Source organism: Peromyscus maniculatus, chromosome 7, assembly GCF_049852395.1.
Source record: "Peromyscus maniculatus bairdii isolate BWxNUB_F1_BW_parent chromosome 7, HU_Pman_BW_mat_3.1, whole genome shotgun sequence".
Taxonomy (NCBI): domain Eukaryota; kingdom Metazoa; phylum Chordata; class Mammalia; order Rodentia; family Cricetidae; genus Peromyscus; species Peromyscus maniculatus.
The window spans coordinates 24,481,117-24,501,471 of record NC_134858.1 but is presented as its reverse complement, the minus strand read 5'-3'; the positions used below and the strand labels follow the sequence as shown (position 1 = coordinate 24,501,471).

General features: G+C 41.4%; 1 protein-coding gene across 5 annotated transcripts in view; it reads left to right on the top strand.

Moving 5' to 3' along the window:
* The window catches only part of Glb1l3 (galactosidase beta 1 like 3), a 40,220-nt gene extending 20,126 nt beyond the window's left edge, over positions 1-20,094 (top strand). For 2 of the 5 annotated variants that reach the window (XM_042280579.2, XM_076575904.1), the window contains 11 exons: positions 3,335-3,419; positions 5,674-5,811; positions 6,310-6,390; positions 7,082-7,185; positions 8,016-8,156; positions 8,475-8,546; positions 9,154-9,235; positions 9,678-9,765; positions 10,049-10,160; positions 19,664-19,780; positions 19,905-20,094. In XM_042280579.2, the coding sequence (XP_042136513.1) occupies positions 3,335-3,419; positions 5,674-5,811; positions 6,310-6,390; positions 7,082-7,185; positions 8,016-8,156; positions 8,475-8,546; positions 9,154-9,235; positions 9,678-9,765; positions 10,049-10,160; positions 19,664-19,780; positions 19,905-19,976 (1,092 nt within the window). In that variant the 3' untranslated portion in view covers positions 19,977-20,094. The remainder of the gene's footprint in view (positions 1-3,334; positions 3,420-5,673; positions 5,812-6,309; positions 6,391-7,081; positions 7,186-8,015; positions 8,157-8,474; positions 8,547-9,153; positions 9,236-9,677; positions 9,766-10,048; positions 10,161-19,663; positions 19,781-19,904) is intronic. The other 3 variants (XM_006976580.4, XM_042280582.2, XM_042280581.2) reach the window with 3 other exon arrangements.
* Positions 20,095-20,355: the final 261 nt, after the last annotated feature.

The window sequence follows — 20,355 nt, the reverse complement described above, 5'->3', positions numbered from 1 at the left end:
CCAAGGAGCCGCTTTCTGATGCAAGCTCATAAGGGTCCTTTGATTCAGGTTTAACGTGGGCCACTGCTTGGCAGATGCAAGGAAATGTGGCAGCTGCCATGAGCCCAGGTGTAGAGAGTTTTTATAGGGAAAAACCATGAGCTGGGAATTGGCAACTTGGGATTGGGTAGAAGGGATATGGGGCAAGGTGATTTTTTGAAACTATTGGTCTAGACTTTGGGCAAAACCACATTTGAAACCAATGGGTTAGACTTTTGGCAGGGAACCACAACCTGCTGAACAGGATTATCTGGACTTTTCAGCAGGATTGTCTAGATATCTTCAAGGGCCATAAATCTCAGACAGTATGTCTGCAGGAGCATCTGGATCTTGCCAAACTTTACTGCCCTGTGTCTGTTCAAGTTGCCATGGCACATTCCTGAGATTCTTCCTGGAACTGAGTACAGCAGGTGTTCTGAGATGGTAGCCCTTTCCCTAAGATGGAGCCTGTAAAGTCAAGTCTAGACCATCACAGAATCTGACCTAGAGGTCTCTCACACACATATAAAAGGATGGATGGGCCATTAAAAGATTGTGAGAAGGAGACCAGAAGTACCTGGGTCCTTCTACTTAATTAACATACCAAAAGGCATCAAAAGGGAGGCTCAGCTGTGCTACCTGACAAAATCCCATTCGGATCACTGTCTTCCTCATCTAGCCTCAGAGCATTAGTTCATAAGCGACTAGAGGAAGAAAGAAATTTTGTTGTTTTCTCACGGTTTCAGAGGGTTCAGTCCTGTTGGGCAGATCATGAGAGCACACAGGATGTAGAAGGTAAGATAGGATGGGGCCAAGGGAAAAATACCCCAGAGTGCCCACCTGAAGTGACTTCCTTCTTTCAGCTAGGAGTGCCCACCTCTAAAATTTGCCAGAAACTCCCAAAACAGTACTGCTTCCTGATGGGGACCAAGCATTTAATATATGAGTGTGAGGGTCGGGGTGGGGCAGTTTATATTCAAGCCACGTGAGTCACTAACATTGGCTAATCACTCTTGTGCCAGGCACTGTACTAGGTGTTTGCTATTTCCCAGCTCTCCCAGGGTGATGCAGTAGGTACTGTTGTTGTCTCCCATTGTATAAGGAAATCAGGACATGAAGGGATGCAGAAATTCATGCATAGATCTGGGATTTGGTCGTCACAAAGAAGTGCTGCTGATTCAGCTAGGTTCAACTGGACTCTACTCAGCAACTATCACTGAGCCAAAAGCCACCCACCAAGCCTTGCTGTTGCTCAAGCCAAATGAAGCCACCTGGGGAGAGGGAGTGCGCTTTCCACAGTGACATTCCATGGTGTCTCTGTAAGATGCCTCCTGCATCTTCTCTCAAGCATTCCAGTAAAATACCATCATAGTCTTTTTTGTTTATTTTAATTTTAGTTTTCAAGGAGGGAAGCATGTGGGGCATTCCCCAGTCAATGACCTTGGTCACATCCTTTTCTCTATTTTTTAAAAATTAGATAGATATCTGCCCTGAGGTTTTCAGCAAGATTGTTTTTGTTCTCTGTGTCTTTGGATTGTATTTGCTTTTATTTAACCTATGTTTTTTTTTTTTCCTGGTTAAAACGTACATTATTGTGTTGATAATTTTCTCTTCATATAAATCCTTATTGATACCAATTTTCCTATATTACATCACACTAATTTTGGTATATTGTATTTCCATTGACTTCAAAACATTTAAAAATTTCTCTTGAGATTTTTCCTTATTCCATGCTTAAACTATGTTGTTGAAGTTTTGAATCTTTAGGGATTTCCCAGTCATTCTTAATTTTTCTTCTTATAGTGTGTGTGTGTGTGTGTGTGTGTGTGTGTGTGTGTGTGTGTGTGTGTATGTGTGTGTGTGTATTCATGCCACACTGCGCAAGTGTAGGTCAGAAGATAATTTGAGAATAATACGTACTTTTTGATATATTTGATCAAATATATTTGAATATTTGAGAATAATATGTACTTTGCTTTTATTTTCAATTTATGATTATGATTTGTTCATCTTAATTGTTCTGTTAATGGTTGTCTTAAGTATTTTGAGGGTCCTTTAAGGTGCATTCACATATAGTATTTTATTGGAAAGTTGCATTTTGTATATTGTATTTTGCTGAGAAATTTATCCCTTTAGAATTATGTAATATACTTCCTGTTTTTCTGAGTTGTCATGTGTCTAATATAAGTGTAGCTGCTTTAGTTTTCTTTTAGTGCTGTGTGTGTGTGTGTGTGTGTGTGTGAGAGAGAGAGAGAGAGAGAGAGAGAGAGAGAGATGAGAGAGAGATACAGAGATACAGAGAGAGACAGAGAAATTGGTATGCAGACAAAATTTTAATACATTTGGCCCAAGAGCAGGGCTTGCTAGTAAGATAATTACTTTTTTAACAAGAGCCTTCATTGTTTAGCTGACTTGAGAATGCTGGTGGAAATGGAGTGAATAGAGTTATTAACTTAAAAATGTGTTTGATCAAGAGTTTAGGCATCCATAAGATAAAATTTAAAAGAAATGCCCACATTTTAGGAAAAAATAAGTTCTGGAGAGTTGGGGAATGTAAGACTTTGATATATTTCCATATAGTTTGTGCTAACAACTCTTTTTGCTCACACCTGTAGCACAGAGCAGTGCTTAGGACTGTAACTGCAGGAACTACATCTGCCGGTTCAAATCCCAGTTCTACCACTTCCAAGCTAAGTTGGACAGTAACCTAACCTCAGTTTACCATTTGTACAGTGGGATGGTGGTTGATCACTTTGTGGTTGTCACATAGAACTACCTAAATAAAATGTTTTACTCAGTGCCTCATAATAGCAGAAGTTCAATAATTACTAGTCATTTTGATGTGTTATTAATTTTATAGCCATGAAAGGTATAATTCATACAGATAGGAGAATTTGAAACCTTTATGTAATAGTTTATTAGCAAAAAGATATACAAATAAGTACTGTTAGAAATAAAGATTAGGGGCTGAAGAGATGGCTCAGTGGTTAAGAGCACTGGCTGCTCTTCCAGAGGTCCTGAGTTCTATTTCCAGCAATCACATTGTGGCTCACAGCCATCTATCATGGGATCTGATGCACTCTTCTGGCATACAGGTGTATATGCAGACAGAGTGTACAATACATAAAATAAATAAATCTTTAAAAAAAAAAGAAATAAAATTATATGAGTTTGAGAGAGTTTGTATTAAAATAGGAAAATGTCTGCATTGGGGAAAAGGTGGGAAACATTGCATGTGTTCTCTCTCATAGTACCCCTGTTCCAATTTATTTTCCTTTGTTACATACACTTTGTGTTTGCTTTGCTTTCTTTCTAGAATGATAAACCCATTATGGTTATGGAATACTGGACTGGCTGGTATGACACGTGGGGGAATAAGCACAATGTCAAAAGTGCAAAGAGTAAGTGCATCAGAGTTTCTGACGCTGAGTCAGGAAGGTCCCATGCCATGGGTCATTCACACAGCTCTCTGTTGACGGGCATGCCTGCACAGTCACAAATATCCATCTTTGCTAATTACAGGCACCATCTATGTTCTGAAGATGACCTTGTGAGTGAAAATTATATGCTGCTTACCCTACAGTAGTTCTACAATTGAGTGAAACCAGCAGATTGTTAGAAATTGAGACACTATTGTAGCAGCCCCTATTTCTCAGGCTCCTTGCTGCAAACAAAACAGGTGCAGTGAGAGAACTGAGGAATAGCTGTCTTCAGTCAGGGAAGGTGGACATGAAAGTATCTCCGAGAGTTTGACATTCCTAAAAAAGGGTCTGGCCCATTTGCATGATGATGTCTTACTCATCTCTAGAAAATAAGAATCTGCGGTATCTTCAACAAAATGGTGGTAATTACTCGGGACCCACAAGCAGTGGGAGACGAAAACTTGGATCCCAGAGCCAAAGAGCAGGATTTTAGTCCCAGCACCTCAGCATTAGCTTTGCGATTTGAGGAAGATATCTTTCAATTCTAGGTAGACATGTCTGTCTTCCTACAAAATGGGGATTATTTAACCTAGGTACCCATCAGTGGATAAATGGATCCAAAGAATGTGATTAATATGCACAATGGAGCATTATTCAGTTATAAAAGAAGGAAATCCTGCTATCTTCAGCAGCAGGGATGGAAATGGAGTTCTCTGTGTTACGTGAGGTTACCCAGTTAAAGAAAGACAAATGTGACTTCTCCTTCATTTGTTGAAATTAAAGAAAATGTTGATCTCATAGACGAGTGGAGTGGAAGAATAGTTACTTGAGACTGAAAAGGATGTGGAGAGAAGAGGAGGAAGCTGAGTGAGGGACTCCAAAATGCAGCCAGAAAGGAAATATTTGGTGTGGCTTAGTGAGGCACTACTTGTTAAAACAATCTGTGAGGAATTAACAACACCCAAAGAAGATGGCTGTAAAAGGCCAAGCACGATCAGTGACTAGTGACAGAGGCATACTTCCTATCCTGGTTTAATCATTGTGCCTCGTACACATCTATCAAACTACTATAAAGGTAAAGAAGGACTACAACTCAATAAAACAAGATGGAAGAAGTCCTTTTCTCAAAAGCAAAGAATGGGGCAGGGGTGGGGATGGGGGAGGAGAATCTAGGATTTCTGAAAAGATTTAATACTGCCACTCAGAATAATGCCTGGCAATTTCCACTTACTTAGCAAAAGTGCATTTCCATGAAGCTTTTTTCTTATTACTACTGTACGAAAAGCTCACTTGTACTGAAGTGGGACAATTACCCAAGCATTGGTGACTGAGAAACAGACAATAGCTGGCTTTGGACTACATAACAGAAAAAAAAAACACAAGGAAAACACGACTACCATAACTATTAAAGATCATACAAGGCCTGGCATCGCCCAAACCCGGCCCCCATCTCCAGCCACAATGCCACCAATCAACAGACATGTGATCACTTGTGTCTGGGACATGGTGTCATGATTGTTATACATAGTTTTTCATCAGTTCATTTACTCATAATTCCTATGATGGTGTGGGAATTAAAGGCTTCATTTGATTGATAGCAAGACAGAATCCAGAATCCAGAATCCAGGAGAGACAGAGACAGAGAGACAGACAGACAGAGAGACAGACAGAGAAAGAGAGATAGAGAGTAAGCCAGGTGTCGTCATGTAAACAGTGAAGAGCCTAGCCAGAGCCAAGGCCCGTGCTAAACTGCCATTTCCCACTTCTCAAGGCTGCCAGAGGGAAGGGGAGCCCACTGTTAAACATGCTGGCAAAATGCAAGTTTTTGTGGCCAAAATTATAAGTGGCCATGAGCACAGTACAGCGATATGGTGCTCTTAACTCAATACCTCTAGAGACATTATTCTAAGAAGGAAGGAATGAAGATATACTAATTATGTGTAAATAATTTTGAAATTTAGGTATTTATAAGATAAGAGTTTTAGACTGTTACTTAATACATGCAGTTTGAATTCAATTTGTACCAAAGCTGTAGTGCGGGGGTGGGGGGAGGGAATCTTAAAAAAAATAAGTGTTACAAGCTCCAGGACTTGCTCTTTCAGAGTGGTTCTGGGTAGTTCGACCTACTTGTTGGTTAAAAAAAAAAAAGAATTGGTTGTGGAGGATGGAGCTGGAATTGATAGTTTTCATCTAAGGTCTCTGTCTCCCTTCTGTTTTCACCGCCCCCCAACAGAAATTCAAGATACTGTGTCTAGCTTTATCAAGTATGGAATCTCCTTCAACGTGTATATGTTCCACGGCGGAACCAACTTTGGTTTCATAAACGGAGCCCATCATTACAGTCGCCGCCTAAGTGTTGTGACTAGCTATGGCAAGTGATGATGGTGGGGTCACTTCTCTGGGACGGGTGGTCCTACAGCTTTGGGGAGGAGACTCCGCAGTCATGTTCTTGTATCATGAGATTTCAACATGCAGTCTATGCTGAGCACCGAAGCCTTTTGTCTGCTTTCCTTTATTCTTTGACATTTACGCTGCCCAGACAAGCTGTCCTTCTAACAGGTAGGCTCTGCTCCATTTTTGTGCACTGACCCCGTTGTTCTCAGATCTAGCTAGGCAGAACTAGGATACCAGGTATAAGAGAAAGTAGAAGAGCAGGATGAGCCTCGTGTTTCCAGATAGGATTTGGGGAATGTTTCCTGGTGGACATTTCACACTCACATCTCAGTCTGTTACAAAATGTGATGGAGACAGAGGGTGCATGGTCCTTCTATCTCAACTCTCATGGATCTGGGTTGTCACATGTCCCCATGGTGAAGCAGGGCCTGCCGTGGAGGACTGCTTGGCCCAAACAGGGTCCTCTGTCTTGTAGACTATGATGCTGTGCTGACCGAGGCTGGAGACTACACAGTAAAGTATTTCAAGCTTCGGAAACTCTTTACTTCTGCTTCAGGTACTGAGCACCTTAGTGGGGGATAGCTCTCTCATGGGCTGTCCATCGTTTGTGGAGGAACAAGAAAAGGGAGAAGTCTTTTTGGGGGGAGGGTAGACGATCATGAGCTCTTGAGACCAAGGGCAATCTTACATCTATTTCCAGGTTTCCCACACAAAAGCTAGATGGGCTGTATGAGCACTTCTAAAACTTTAACCGTCTTTACTAAAATATGAAATTAATAAAACCAGATTCCTATGTGATGATGAAGGCCAAGGAATTTCCTATCTGCAAAGCTTTGGTGTTATATGTAACTTAGTAACCACATATGCAGAAAGAAAACTTATTATTTTGACCTTGACTAAATACATCCAATTAGCTATCTAGTGAGGGTTAGAACAGAGGTAAAATGTAACACAGAGCTTTCTTCTAGTCCTCCTTCTCTATGTCTCCTGTTACATCAGACATACATGTTTATGTGGTATATGTGTCCACCAGGAATTAATGTTTCCTAGATATGTGTCTCTACTAGATCTCAAAATGCAAAACGGCTCCAATTGTCTCCCTTAGAGAAGTGTATCCTAGTACAAAGCTCTTTTTTTTTTTTTTAACTGTCTCTGGATACAGAGGTCACAGATAGTCCTGGGAGTGCTTAGAGAAAGGAATGCCCATTTTAACCAGTTTGCCCTGTGACCCATTCTCATTGCACAAGGTTTCCTGCCTCGGCTGCCTCCCCTTACTCCCAAGACTGTATACCCCGCTGTGAGCCTGTTACTCTACTTGCCATTGTTTGATATCCTACCCTACTTAAATAAGGTAAGAACTGCTTGGGCACTAGCAGGAGCAGGGGTGGAGGATGGGACCGCGGAGAAATAGGGGGGAGGATGTGGGTCCAAGAGGAGATATTCCATCAAGGAACTTTTTTATGGGGGAGTTTGAAAGTTACTTCATGGCATTGTATCCACACCTGGAACTACTGGTCAGGCGCCACCTTTTCCATTGGAGAAGATGGTAAAGAACTTGAAGAACTGGCATGAGAAAGCAGGCCAAGCAGGATAGCCTATCTTATAGCAGATCCTATTCCCAGCTTAGATGACTCATGTGGTGAGTGCTATGAAAGGGTCCACAACTGGAAAATCGCCTAGCTGGGAATCATGAAGGCAACCTTCTTCATCACCCATTAGTCAGGCTGTATTTTTTTTTTAATTCTCTGTGTTTTCTCTCCTTCTAAATGAGAAACCTGTCTTCTCTGTAGAATCCAAATTCTTGAATTTGTATTGCTAAATCCCGCTGCTATTTCAGACAAGAGGCAGGGAGAGTCAATGGTCCGTATAAGTCTGGGTTTGCTGAGCTGGAAATTTACCTTTCGTCTTCCGTTATTTTGCAATATATTTGTTTATTCTGCTGATTCATTCTTATGGTTATAGTGGTTATGCTGTCATCACAATGCCACATTACTCCAAATTTCTTGGATAGTAATTGTCTTACCATAGAAGCATTGCCATAGCATCTATTGTGTGATTGTTTTCATTCAAGAAATGCTTGAGGACCATTGTGTGGTCCAACAAAAAGTTACAAGAGTCTTAAGAGAAGGATCATGGCCGCTCCTCATTTTGTCTTCTGTTCCTGTCCTATTTCCATCTTAGCCTGTCATGTTATACACTCCAGTCACCATGGAGAATCTCCCAATAAACAATGGCAGTGGCCAGCCCTTTGGACTGGTCCTCTATGAGACTTCCATCTGTTCTGGAGGCCTGCTCCACGCTTCTGTTCATGACTCAGCACAGGTAGGGCCACAGTAGGTGTCCTGGTGGCATGGAGCCTACCTCTATCTTCGGGGGTATAGTCACAGATTCATTTTACCATATGCTAATATTTGTCTTACCAATATGCTGGAATCATAGGAAACTTAGAGCAGATCAAATAGACTTTTATTGTTTGTTTTGATATAACTCACAGTCTTCTGGGGAGTCCTGCTCAGCTTCTAGTCATCAGAGCACTAAAGTCAGTACCTGTTTTTCTTTTCCTTAAGACCACTTTCTTCCTAAAGCTCTGTCCTTCAGGCAGGCCTGTCAATCAATCTGATGCTGGCTTTTCTTTCACAGGTGTTTTTAAATGACTTAAGTATAGGAGTTCTGAATGAGAATACTCATTATCTGAGAATTTCTAAAATTCAGGTAAGTAATCCCCCAGACCAGGTGATATTTTTAACTGTCCCTTCAAAGGCAGCCTGGTTATGGGGCTTGACTACCACCTTTTCCCACTGGGCTTCTCACGAAGAGCTGTAAGCAGGAAGTGTGTAGGGCTGCGATCTTTTGGCATCTTCTAAGCTTTGGTGGTCTAAGGACCTATAGGATGAATTATTTAGCAAGAGTAGAGATTTTCCTTTGGTCTGATTCAACCCCCATCTCCTGTTTGGATCACTTATCAAAAGGAGAATGAAAGATTCTTCTTGCCTGTCCTAACAGGAACAGCAGTAAAGAGCAGATTGAGTATGGGTTAGGAACCCGGTGGTGTGTGTGTGTGTGTGTGTGTGTGTGTGTGTGTGTGTGTGTGTGTGTGTGTGTATGTGTGTGTGTGTGTGTGAGAGAGAGAGAGAAAGAGAGAGAGAGAGAGAGAGAGAGAGAGAGAGAGAGAGAGAGAGAGAGAGAGAGAGAGAGAGAGAGAGAAGAGGAGGGGAGAGGAGAGAGAGAGATGAATGAACTGGAAAAGAGAGTGTGGAGAGTGTGTTCTAGAATATGGGCTCTAGGTGGCTATTTTGTTCCTGCTCACTTGTCATCTAAGCAGGATTGTCAGCTTCTGAGGATCCTGGTTGAGAATCAAGGCCGAATCAATTATTCATGGAAAATTCAAAATGAACAGAAAGGTAGGCGTTGGTGCTGAGAAACAAGTGTAATTTCTCTCGCTCACTTATAGCTGTGGCTGTTTGGGGGTTGGGAAGATAGAAATGTACCCCTGAGAAGTGGGCGACTTCAGTCCTGGCAACGAGGATGTTACCTCCTGCCCCCTCCTTTGTTCTGCCTTTTCTTATTGTCCATGGCAGGAAAGCAGAGCAATTATGTTGGATACTGGCCCATCTTAGACCAGGACTCAGTCTTCTTTTATGAAAGGTCCCTATACTAATGGGAAATGTTTTTAGTAGTGTGGAAGCATACAGCAAGAAATTTTAAGTGACAATAAGTCAGTGCAGTAGTTATTCTCTTGGCTGTATTCCTTGATAGAAAACAGATGTAATTTTTATTTCTCTGTCCCAAACCTTGGAATATCCAGCCCCTGTTGCCAGTCTCTTCTCTGCTCCCCATTCATAGGATTAGGTGCTAATGCCAGCATCAATGGCATTTTGCTGACGAATTTCACCATCTATTCACTGGACATGAAGATGAGTTTCTTTGAGAGGTATGCTCCTCCTTACCCACAATGTATACTGAGGATCTGAGGGGTTATGAGTTCTTCCCCTGCTGATGAAAAGCCCAAGATTCAGACACCTGAAGGGGCATACTGCAGATATCAGAGGCTCCCCTTCTGCACTAGAATGGAATGGGTGTTCTAATCACTACTCCAATACTTCCAGTTCAATATGTAGATGGGATCCTGGTCTCTGTGGGAGAAGGCTGGGTCAGTATTGGAAGGAGAGCTGGGGAGAGTTCTCCTTAGCCCCATCTTTTGATCCCTTCTCCAGGCTCCGCTCTGCCACCTGGAGGCTTGCCCCAGAGGATTATCTAGGCCCTGCCTTCTACCAGGGGACCTTAGAGGCTGGCCCTTCTCCCAAGGATACCTTCTTGGACCTATCAGTAAGTAAGCCTCCCTATTCTCTGATGTCCTAAACATGTATTTTCTCTTAATATTTATTTTGTTTTAAAAATTATGTGTATGTATGTGTGTTCATATATGTACATGTGAATGTGTGTGGCCTCTCCTGGAGGCGGCGGGAGGGAGTCATATCCCCTGGAGTTGGAGTTATAAACAATTGTGAGCTGCTTGACATAGGTACTGGTAACAGGATTAAGGTCTTCTGCAAGAGCAGTGTGTGTTCTTGACTACTTGGGCATATCTCCAGTCCCACACGCATCATTTAAAGGCTCTAGGACCTCGCGGAAGAGGAGGAGAAAGGAATGTAAGAGAGTGAATGATGGTAAGGAAACAGTGTCTCTGGATATGGCCAAGCAGGTAGACAGACCAGCTCACAGGAGCTGTGACAGCATGTACAGGACCTGTGCACACCTAAGCAAGACCAAATCCCAGAAGGGAGAGGAAAGAGAGTGGGGCATAAAGTTCCACTCCTAGCTGGGGAGCTATTGGCAGTTCTTAGCTGTTGGGAGTTGTTGATGATTCTACCATGGTCCAGGGGAAGATGGACACATCCAGGAATATTTGGGAAGTACCGATTGGCCTTGATGGGGGTGGGGGTGGGGGTGGGGAAACAACTCGAAATTCAGTAGGAAGTGAAGCAGTAAAGGGTAGTTGGAAGGAAGGTTGAATATGTTCAAAATATATACAACATTCTCAGAGAACTAATATATATATGTTAAAAAAAAACCTAAAGCAAATAAAACCTAAGCAAGGCCATGATACGCCTGGAGGAATTTTCGCCCTTGTTTCTATCCTCTTACTTCCAATAAAACTGTATGCTCTTTATCAGTCATCTAACTTATCACTATTTATAAGGTATATGAAAACACAATTGGAAAATTCAAACAATTATAGCATCGACAGAACAAATGTAGACTCTCTTTCAAACTTATCACATTCTACTTCATCTCTGTTTTTGCCCAAAGTATGTATTTATATTTAAATGTGCTTAGATACACAACATAAAATTTCTTCTTGGTTAAGTCTACTAAAGGTTTGTGGATTTTCTCTTTTCAAAAAGGCAAATGGTAGTTTTATTGATAATTAATAATATTATTATTTTTTAAAATCTCTATTTTGTCTTTTATCTACTTTTTTGTTATTTCTTTCCCACTGGCTTGAATTTGTAGCAATGTGCCTGGTTTAGTCTTCTGGCTTCTGGGAACAGAGACATGAACTACCACCACACCTCACTTTCAGTTTTTTGTTTTAAATTAGGGTTGGGCCTTTCATCTTTTTCTTCTATACATTTACTATATCTGAGAATCCTACATTTTAATTGCTTTACTGATTTTAGTTGTCATATTTTTGCTTTTAGATGTATAACTCAATCAAACATTTCTTGTGATTGTTGTAACCCCTTAGTTTCCTATAGTCTTGGGGAGGATTTACTTCTCTTTCATTTCTGAAGGACACGTTTTCAGGTGTAGTGTTCTTGGTTGGCATATTTTCTCTTTTTGGGCTTTGGGCATGCCATCTCATTCACTTCTGCCTGTAAGTGTTCTTCTGAGAAATGTACAGCTACTGTAGCAAAGATTCCCCTCTGTGCAGCCTGGTGTTTTTCTCTTACTGATGTTGAATTCTCTTTGAAGGTTTGCTGGTTTGATAATAATATGCTTCAGAGAAAACCTTTTTTTTTTTTTGCCAGAATGTAATTGAGGTTCTTTCAACTTCTTGAGTGTCTGGGTCTTGTCCAATATTTGGGAAAATTTTACTATTATTTCAACAAGTATGTTTCTATGCCACTTCTCTTCTTCCTTCCTACTGTGATGTGTGGAAGTATTTGCTTACTGACATTTCATCATTTCATAGGCTGTCTCCTCCTTCCTTTTTCTCTTCTTAAAATCTCTCTGTGGCTTATGTCATAAGTAGATATGTCTTTAAATGTTATAGTGAAACAATACAAAGAAGCAAATTATAGTGTTATGGGATGTCCCAAGAATTCTAAGGCTTATTTTAGGATGATGATGATGATGATGACGATAAATAAATCCCCTAACCTTTTATACAACATACCTCACCAGCCATGGCTCCCTTTTAGAATGCACAGTAACATATCTTAGCATGGTGGGCAAGAGTGGCAAACCTCTTTATACCTAAATGAGTCAAGTGTCCTTAAGGGGCATAAATCTTTTTGAGAAAAAGAAGCTCAACATGCTAAAGGGCTTTTGTCTCCCATCTTAATGACATAAGCTGAGTATACCCAGAAGTGTTCCTTCTAACATTTTAAACACATGTCCCATGACCTTGAAGTCCTTCCTAGGAATGTGTCCACCATCTTTCCTTGTTGAACTGTGACATTAAACTGAGCATGCTCATTAACATACATCTTAAACTGAGTTTGCTCATGAATGTGCTTTCTTTAAAAATGCTTTGCTATACCGATATGTGCAGGCTTGTGAATCGAAAGTGCCAGAACAACCCAGGCAATGTCATTTATTCTGGTGCTTTGGGGGTTATTTCTAAAAGCCAGGATGCATGTCTTCTTATCCTTTAAAAATAAATTTTAAGTTAGGAAAGAGTGGGAATGGAAAGAGAAGAGACAGTTGTGATAGAATGTATCTGTCCTTGCTGAGGCAGAATAGAGTCTACGGTGATTTGGTTACTGAACACTAAGGTGATTTGGTTATTGAACACTAAGGTGATTTGGTTATTGAACACTAAGGTGATTTGGTTATTGACCACTAAGGTGATTTGGTTATTGACCACTAAGGTGATTTGGTTATTGAACACTAAGGTGATTTGGTTATTGAACACTAGTTTGGCCAAGGAATTATCCTTCTCTATTGAGCAGAAATGACCCAGGCCATATCATTAGGTACTTTCTTTAAAGTTTTATTTATTTATTTAAAAGTTTTTTTTTTCATTTTACATATCCTCCCCTTTTCGCCCTCCCTTTCTTTTTTCCTCCTTCTCCTTTTCCCCCACCCCCTTTCCCTCAAAAACCACCCCCCATCCACTCCTCATAGAGGATAAGGCTTCCCATGGGGAGTCAACAAAGTCTGGCACATCAAGTTGAGGTAGGCCAAGCCCCTCCCCCCTGTATCAAGGCTGAGCAAGGTGTCTCTCCATAGGGAATGGGCTCCAAAAAGCCAGTTCATGCACTAGGGATAAATCCTGGCCCCACTGCCAGTGGCCCCACAAACTGCCCAAGCCTCACAACTGTCACCCACATTCAGAGGGCCTAGTTTGGTCCCACGCAAGTTCCCCAGCTGTCAGTCCAGAGTCAGTGAGCTCCAACTAGCTTGGGTCAGCTGTCTCTGTGGGTTTCTCCATCATTATTTTGACCCCTTTGCTCATATAATCCCTTCTCTCTCTTCAACTGGACTCCAGGAGCTCTGCTCAGTGCTTAGCAATGATCTCTGCTTCTGCTTCTATCAGTTACTGGAGAAAGGTCTATGATGACAATTAGGGTAGTTATCAGTCTGATTACAGGGGAAGGCCAGTTCAGGCACCCTCTCCACTATTGCTTAGAGTCTTAACTGGGGTCCTCCTTGTGGATTCCTGGGAATTTTCTTAGCACTAAGTTTCTCTCTAACTCTATAATGGTTCCCTCTATCAAGATATCTCTTTCCTTGCTCTCCCTTTCTGTCTCTCCCCCAACTCGATGGTTTTTTCATGTTCTCTTCCCACCTCCCCTTATCTCCTCTCCCCACCCCAACACTCCCAATTTACTCAAGAGATCTTATCTATTTCCCCTTCCTAGGGAGATCCATGCATGTTTCTCTCAGGGTCCTTCTTGTTAGCTAGCTTCTCTGGGGTTTCGGATTGTAGCCTGGTTATCCTTTGCTTTACATAATATCCACTTATGAGTGAGTGCATACCTAATGTTTGTCTTTCTGGGTCTGGATTACCTCACTCGAGATGGTTTATTCTAGTTCCATCCATTTGCCTACAAATTTCATGATGTTATTTTTTTTTTAAACCACTAAGTAATACTTGGTTGTGTAAATGTACCACATTTTCTTTATCCATTCTTCAGTTGAGAGGCATCTAGGTTGTTTCCAGGTTCTGGCTATTATGAATAATAATTCTGTGAATATATTTGAGCAACTATCCTTGTAATATGATTGAGCATCTTTTGGGTATATGTCCAAGAATGGTATTGCTGCATCATGAGGTAGAATTTTCTGAGAAACCACCATACTGATTTCCAAAGTGGCTGTACAAGTTTGCACTCCCACCAGCAATGGAGCAGTGTTCCCCTTGCTCCACATCCTCTCCAGCAGAGGCTGTCATCAGTGTTTTTGATCTTAGCCATTTTGACAGGTGTGAGATGGTATCTCAGAGTTGTTTTGATTTGCATTTCTCTGATAGCTAAGGATGTTGAGCAATTCTTTAAGTGTCTTTTGGCCATCTGAGATTCTTCTGTTGAGAATTCTGTTTAGATCTGTAGCCATTTTTTAGCATCTGACAGAGAGGGCTGATCCCCAAAATATATAAAGAACTCAAGAAACTAGACATCAAAATACCAAATAATCTTTAGAGTTTTAAATTGTGTGTACATGATTCCCTACTAGGGCAAAAATGTTTTTTCAGACGTGTGCCAGAATCCACTTTCCTGGTTCCAAGGCAAATACTCAGAGGGTTTCCTTACTTCTCAAGAACAATATTGGTTAGCTGGGGCAGTGTTTACTTTCTCGAGATGGTAGATGAATAAAATTGTCATCAGATGCCTCAACACAGAAGTTTGACAAACCTTCCATCTATCTATCTATCTATCTATCTTTCTATCTGTCTGTCTGTCTCTCATCCATCTATCATCTATCTATATCACGATGGGTATACACAAACCTCCACCAAACAAATGAATATCTTGTCTCTAGTACATTGGTTCTGTGCTCTCTTTATTCTGGTTTATAATAAATCCAGGGTGCTATCCTTGTATGAGTTCTCAATAAGGTTGTGGTGTTTTGAATTAGAATGGCCTCCATGGGCTCATATATTTGAATGCTTAGTAATAATGGAGTGGCACTATTTGAAAAGGATTAGGAAATGTGGCTTTGTTAGAGGAAGCATGTCAGTAGAGGTCACCTTTGAGGTTTCAAATGCCCATGCTAGGTCCAGTCTCTTTATCCCTCTCCATCTCACTGCCCCTCCCCCATACTGATTAGGATGTAGCTCTCAACTACTTCTCCAGCACTGCCATGCCTGCCACCGTGCTTCCCACCTTGATGAGAATGGACCAGGCCTCTGAAACTGTAAGCAAGTGCCCAGTTAAATGGTTTCTCTTATAAGAGTTGTTGTGGTCATGATATTTCTTCAAAGCAGTAGAATAATGACTAAGTCAAAAGTGTTTCCCAGGTTGTATTAAACCTCTTGTTTTAGTCATTTTTCTATTGCTGTGAAGAGACACCATGACGACAGCAACTCTTATAAAAGAAAGCATTTAATTGGGGCTTGATTACAATTTCAGAGGTTTAGTTCATTATCATGATAGCAGAGAGCACAGCTACACTCAGACAAAGATGTTACTTGAGAAGTAGTTGAGAGTTCTACTTCTAGATCCAAAGATAGCAGGAAGAAAGACTCTGAGTCTGGTGTGGGTCTTTGAAACCTCAAAACCCACCCCCAGTGACCCACTTCCTCCAACAAGGCCACACCTCCTAATCCTTCTCAAATAGTGCTACTTCTGATGACTAAGCATTCAAATATATGAGCCTATGTGGGCCATTCTTATTCAAACCACCACACTAGTCTTAAGAGGATCCTGATTTTCACATTTTGAAATACCTACTCTTCTGGTTGATAGGGGTGAAATCTTATCCCTGAATGAGAATACATTTTTAGGTCTGTATCCTTAACAAGGGTGGGCATTGCTTGCCCTAGATGGGTTGTGTGATTAATTGGCAGTCCAATTTCTGCATCCACGGGTATGTTGGAGCTTGTGCCCCCCCAGGAAGGATTTTATTCATATAACATTTCACAGAGTTGAGCTTGAGCTTCTTTGGTGTCATCCCTGATGTGAGTCTGGACAATGGGCGAAAGCAGCTTTCTGGTAAAGTGGCTGGGCTGACCTTAAGTGTGACTGGCCCTTTAAGGTTTGCCAGAGGACTAGAGTGTCCATCCTGCACTGTCCATTGTGTTCCCAACCTCTGGGAAATCCCATACACCATCTTTGAAATAAAAGTGGGCCTGGTGTTACTATGGATAGACTGGTATGGCCCAAACTTGGGGATAACTTCTTTTAAACATCCTTGAATAACTTTCCCTACTTTTCCTGTCCTGTCAGCAAAGGCTTCCATTCCCCTCCCCAAGCCAAGGAATCCATGAAATATTTAAATCCTCCTGGGGTAGTTGTCATGACTTTGCAATGTACTTGGAAGTCCTCTCCTGGCAGCATGCCTATGGCTTGTCCTGCTCTTCCCAGTGAGCGTGCAGTTCTTAGTTGAATGTTAGTCTTTTGACAGTACACTGCCCTGTCCTGCATGGCTTTGTTCTGGAAATCTAAGGTGATGGAGGAATGAAGAAAGAACAGATACATGGACAGAAGAGCTAGGATCAGGTGGGCCATGTATGCTCTGATGAAGACACACCAGCAAAAGCAGCAACCTGGAAAAATGTGCTTTATTCTATTCATCTGAGTTGAGGAGGTGTGTTAATTGTATATAGCTGGAAACAGAGGTGGGTGTGGTGGTTTGAATGAGGATTGCCCCTATTGGCTCCTATGTTTGAATGCTTGGTCTCTAGTTAGTGGAAGTGTTGAGGAAGGATTAGGAGGTGTGGCCTTCTTGGAGGAGTTGTGTCACTGAGGACGGGCTTCGATGTTTCAAAAGCTAACACCAGGCCCAGGCCCCCTTTCTCTCTACTGCTGCTTCAGCACCATGCCAGCTTGATGTCTGCTCCCAGCCATGTTGTTTGTGGACTAAGCTCCTGAAGCTGTAAGCAAGCCCCCAATTAAATGCTTTCTTCTATAAGGTGCCTTGGTCATGGTGTCTGTTCATAGCAATAGAACAGTAACTAAGAAAGTGGGTTTGTGATGCACGGCTGCACAAGGAAGCAGGCTTAGTTAACCTAGGTAGGGGGTCTGTAGGGGAGAACAGTTTCAGGCTGCAGTAGTCTGGGATGCTGTGGTTGATAGTTTCTGCATACACTGATAAATCATTCAGAAGCACTAATCCATGGACCAGAGGGAGGCTTTGCCAGTTCCCTGAGCCTCACCTGGGGAAGGCTTTGCCCACAAAGATAGGAAATGTCTCAAAATCTGTTGTTTTGTTTTAAAATGTCTTCCTTAGAGTAGGGGGGAATGATTTCTTTTGGTAGAGGCAGGGAGGGGACCAAGGATAGGCAGGGTACCTGTTTGGACCAGATGACACACTTAGCTGTAGTGCCAGCTGGAGTTTTCTTTTGCTGTTTCTAAGTCTTCTCTTCTGTGTTCTCTGCATTACACCACTGCCATTTCTTCAGAGTCATTTACTGCCTGGAGCAACCTGTGGATCCCCTTTCTGTGTGAATTTCTTTTCCCTTTGTGTTTAGAAGACTTCTCTCTTTCTAGATTGTGCTATGAGAATGTAAACTCAGAAGGCATATCTGGAATCTACAAAATAAAGTTAACGCTCTTCTATTTTTTTTTCTGAGTCAGGATTAGTTTCTCAGGCTTTTGTATCAAAAATTTTTTTGCCTGGTGACAAAGACTTTTTGCCTCAGTAGTCCCATGGGATAAGATTGTTGTGTAACCAGCTTGACATTCACTGTCATAGACTTGCTCCATCTACAAACTGTATTTTTGCCTCACTTGGCCAGAGCTCAGCTTGCATTTTTTTTCTTTCTGTTTGGCACAGCTGACTGTTAGCTCTGAACAATCACATATTAGAGGCTCTTGTGAAACAGGTACCTGAGTGACTGGGTTAAGGTTCTGACAAGATTTTAAAGGAAAATGGGGTGATGGTGTTGATGGTGAGTGTGTTGATTGAGAGTGGTACTGTAATCTTTATTTACTTATTAACCAGTGATAACTTTGTTCCCAGAGCATTAGATACCTAGTGTGGGGTTCGAACTGCCCAATGACTGCCCTGTAATCAGGATTTTGTTGTCTTTTATTAAGCAGTGAAGTTTTAGCAACTGTCCTTAAACGCAATAACCAACCCCAAGGAGGTATCTCATTGTTAGGTGGCCACCACCTTTCTTAAGGGGACCATCATCTGTATCAACACCAGCAGCAAGCCTCAAATAATATTTTTAAATTATTACCTTCCCTTTCCTCCTTCCAATCCCTCTCATATACTCCCCTTATTTTTTCTCAAATTCATGTCTTTTTTCTTTAATTGTTGAATATATATATATGTACTATATATATATTCATAAATACATAAATATAACCAGCTCAGTCCACATAATGTTACCTTTATGTATATTATCTTAGGGATGACCACTTAGTATTTTTATGTGCATTTAAATTAAATAACCTATTTATGTCTTGTAGACTCACTACAGGAGCATTTATTTGTGGCCTCTCGGGTGTACAAACTTTGATTATCCTTTTTCCCCAGTCTTTGGTTTTTTTCAGCTGTTTTTATGGAGACTTTACAATGAACACACAACTGGAATCACGTAGAATTTCTCCTAAGGATGACTCTGTCACTCAGCTGCTAGCATACTATCGCTTCTGGTGAATGAACAATTTCTATTTCACCCTTTCCTAGGGTATCGATCCCTAAGAGCCCCAACTCAGAGAGTACATTATTTAATGAGCTTCCTCGATAGCCATGTTTTAACCCTTGGTGAGCTAGGAAGGCTCTATTTAGGTTCTCAGCAGCTCTCCATGAGTAAGATTTCTCTAGAGGAAAAAAGTCACCAAGAAGTCCCCTTGACTCTTCGTTTTCTTGTCCTAAATATTCTTCCTGTAACTATATGCTGTATTGCCAGTAGATTATAAAAGATTATGTTCAGCCTGGAGAAATGGCTTAGCAGTTAAGAGTACTGGCCACTCTTTCAGAGGATCTGGGTTCAGTTCTTAGCACCCACATGGTGGCTCACAGCTGTCTAACTCCAGTACCAGGAGGGTCTGATGCCTCCTTCCGACCTCATCTAGACCAAGGCATTCGGAATGCACATATACATTAAGGCAGAATTCTCAGACCTATACAAATCAAATGAATGAACATAAAAATGTAATAAAAAAAAGACCATGTAGATGTCCCCATCACTGTCAGCAGTACTGTTCGTCCATTTACCTTGTACTTATTTTGGAAATAAAAATCCCTGCTTTAAAAATGCAACACACACATATCATTCAGCAGGACCACAGCAGCATCTCCAGGGAAGGGTTGGCTCCATTGTCTTCTTGCATCCTTGCATCTTCTCAGACAATGGAGAAGTTCTAGATGTCTTCCGTTCTAAGTCGCTTTCATATTCAGTACCCCTAGGCTCCTTAGTCTTGCTCTCACTCCACAGTGCCTTAGGTTTCACTTTCTGTTCCTGTGTCTCGAACGCCCATTCTTTTCAGAACTGGCATTACGGGTTTGTGTTCATCAACGGACGTAATCTTGGAAGATATCAGGACATTGGGCCTCAGAGAACACTGTACCTTCCTGGTCCCTGGCTTAATCCAGAAGACAATGAGGTGAGTTACCTAACCTTGCCCCAAGGTGTCATAAACTTTTAGATGGGCCTTTTGTTCCAGTGTTTGCTTCATCCTCTGCCAACCAGGCCTGGCTGTTCTCACCACCAGTATTCTCTTCTCCCAGATCATCGTGTTTGAGAAGATAAGGAAGGGATTTTACATCCAAACTACAAAGAAACCCCAGCTGCAAAACTAGTATAACACAAGTCTGGATCGTTGGAGCCATTCCAGAATGTTTCTTCAGAATATTGATCACTGCTAAGAATATCAAACATAGTGTAGCCTGCAGAAAAAAAAAAAAAAAAAAACAGAACTAACCTAAATACCCAGAGAAATGATTACATGTTTTATACTCTCCATTTAATTCCTATTTTTAGGCTATAGTCTTTAAAAATCTTTAATAAACAAATTTATCTAGTTTAATGCTTAATCCGTAGTAGGTTCTTCTTCTCTGTTCAGAAGTGCCTTTAGAGAGGAACACAATAAAAGCAAGTTTAACTTCTGCTTCCTCGTGCTCATTTGGGAGGAAAAGAATTATCTCTATCTCAGGGGAGAATAAGCATGCTGGCCTTCCA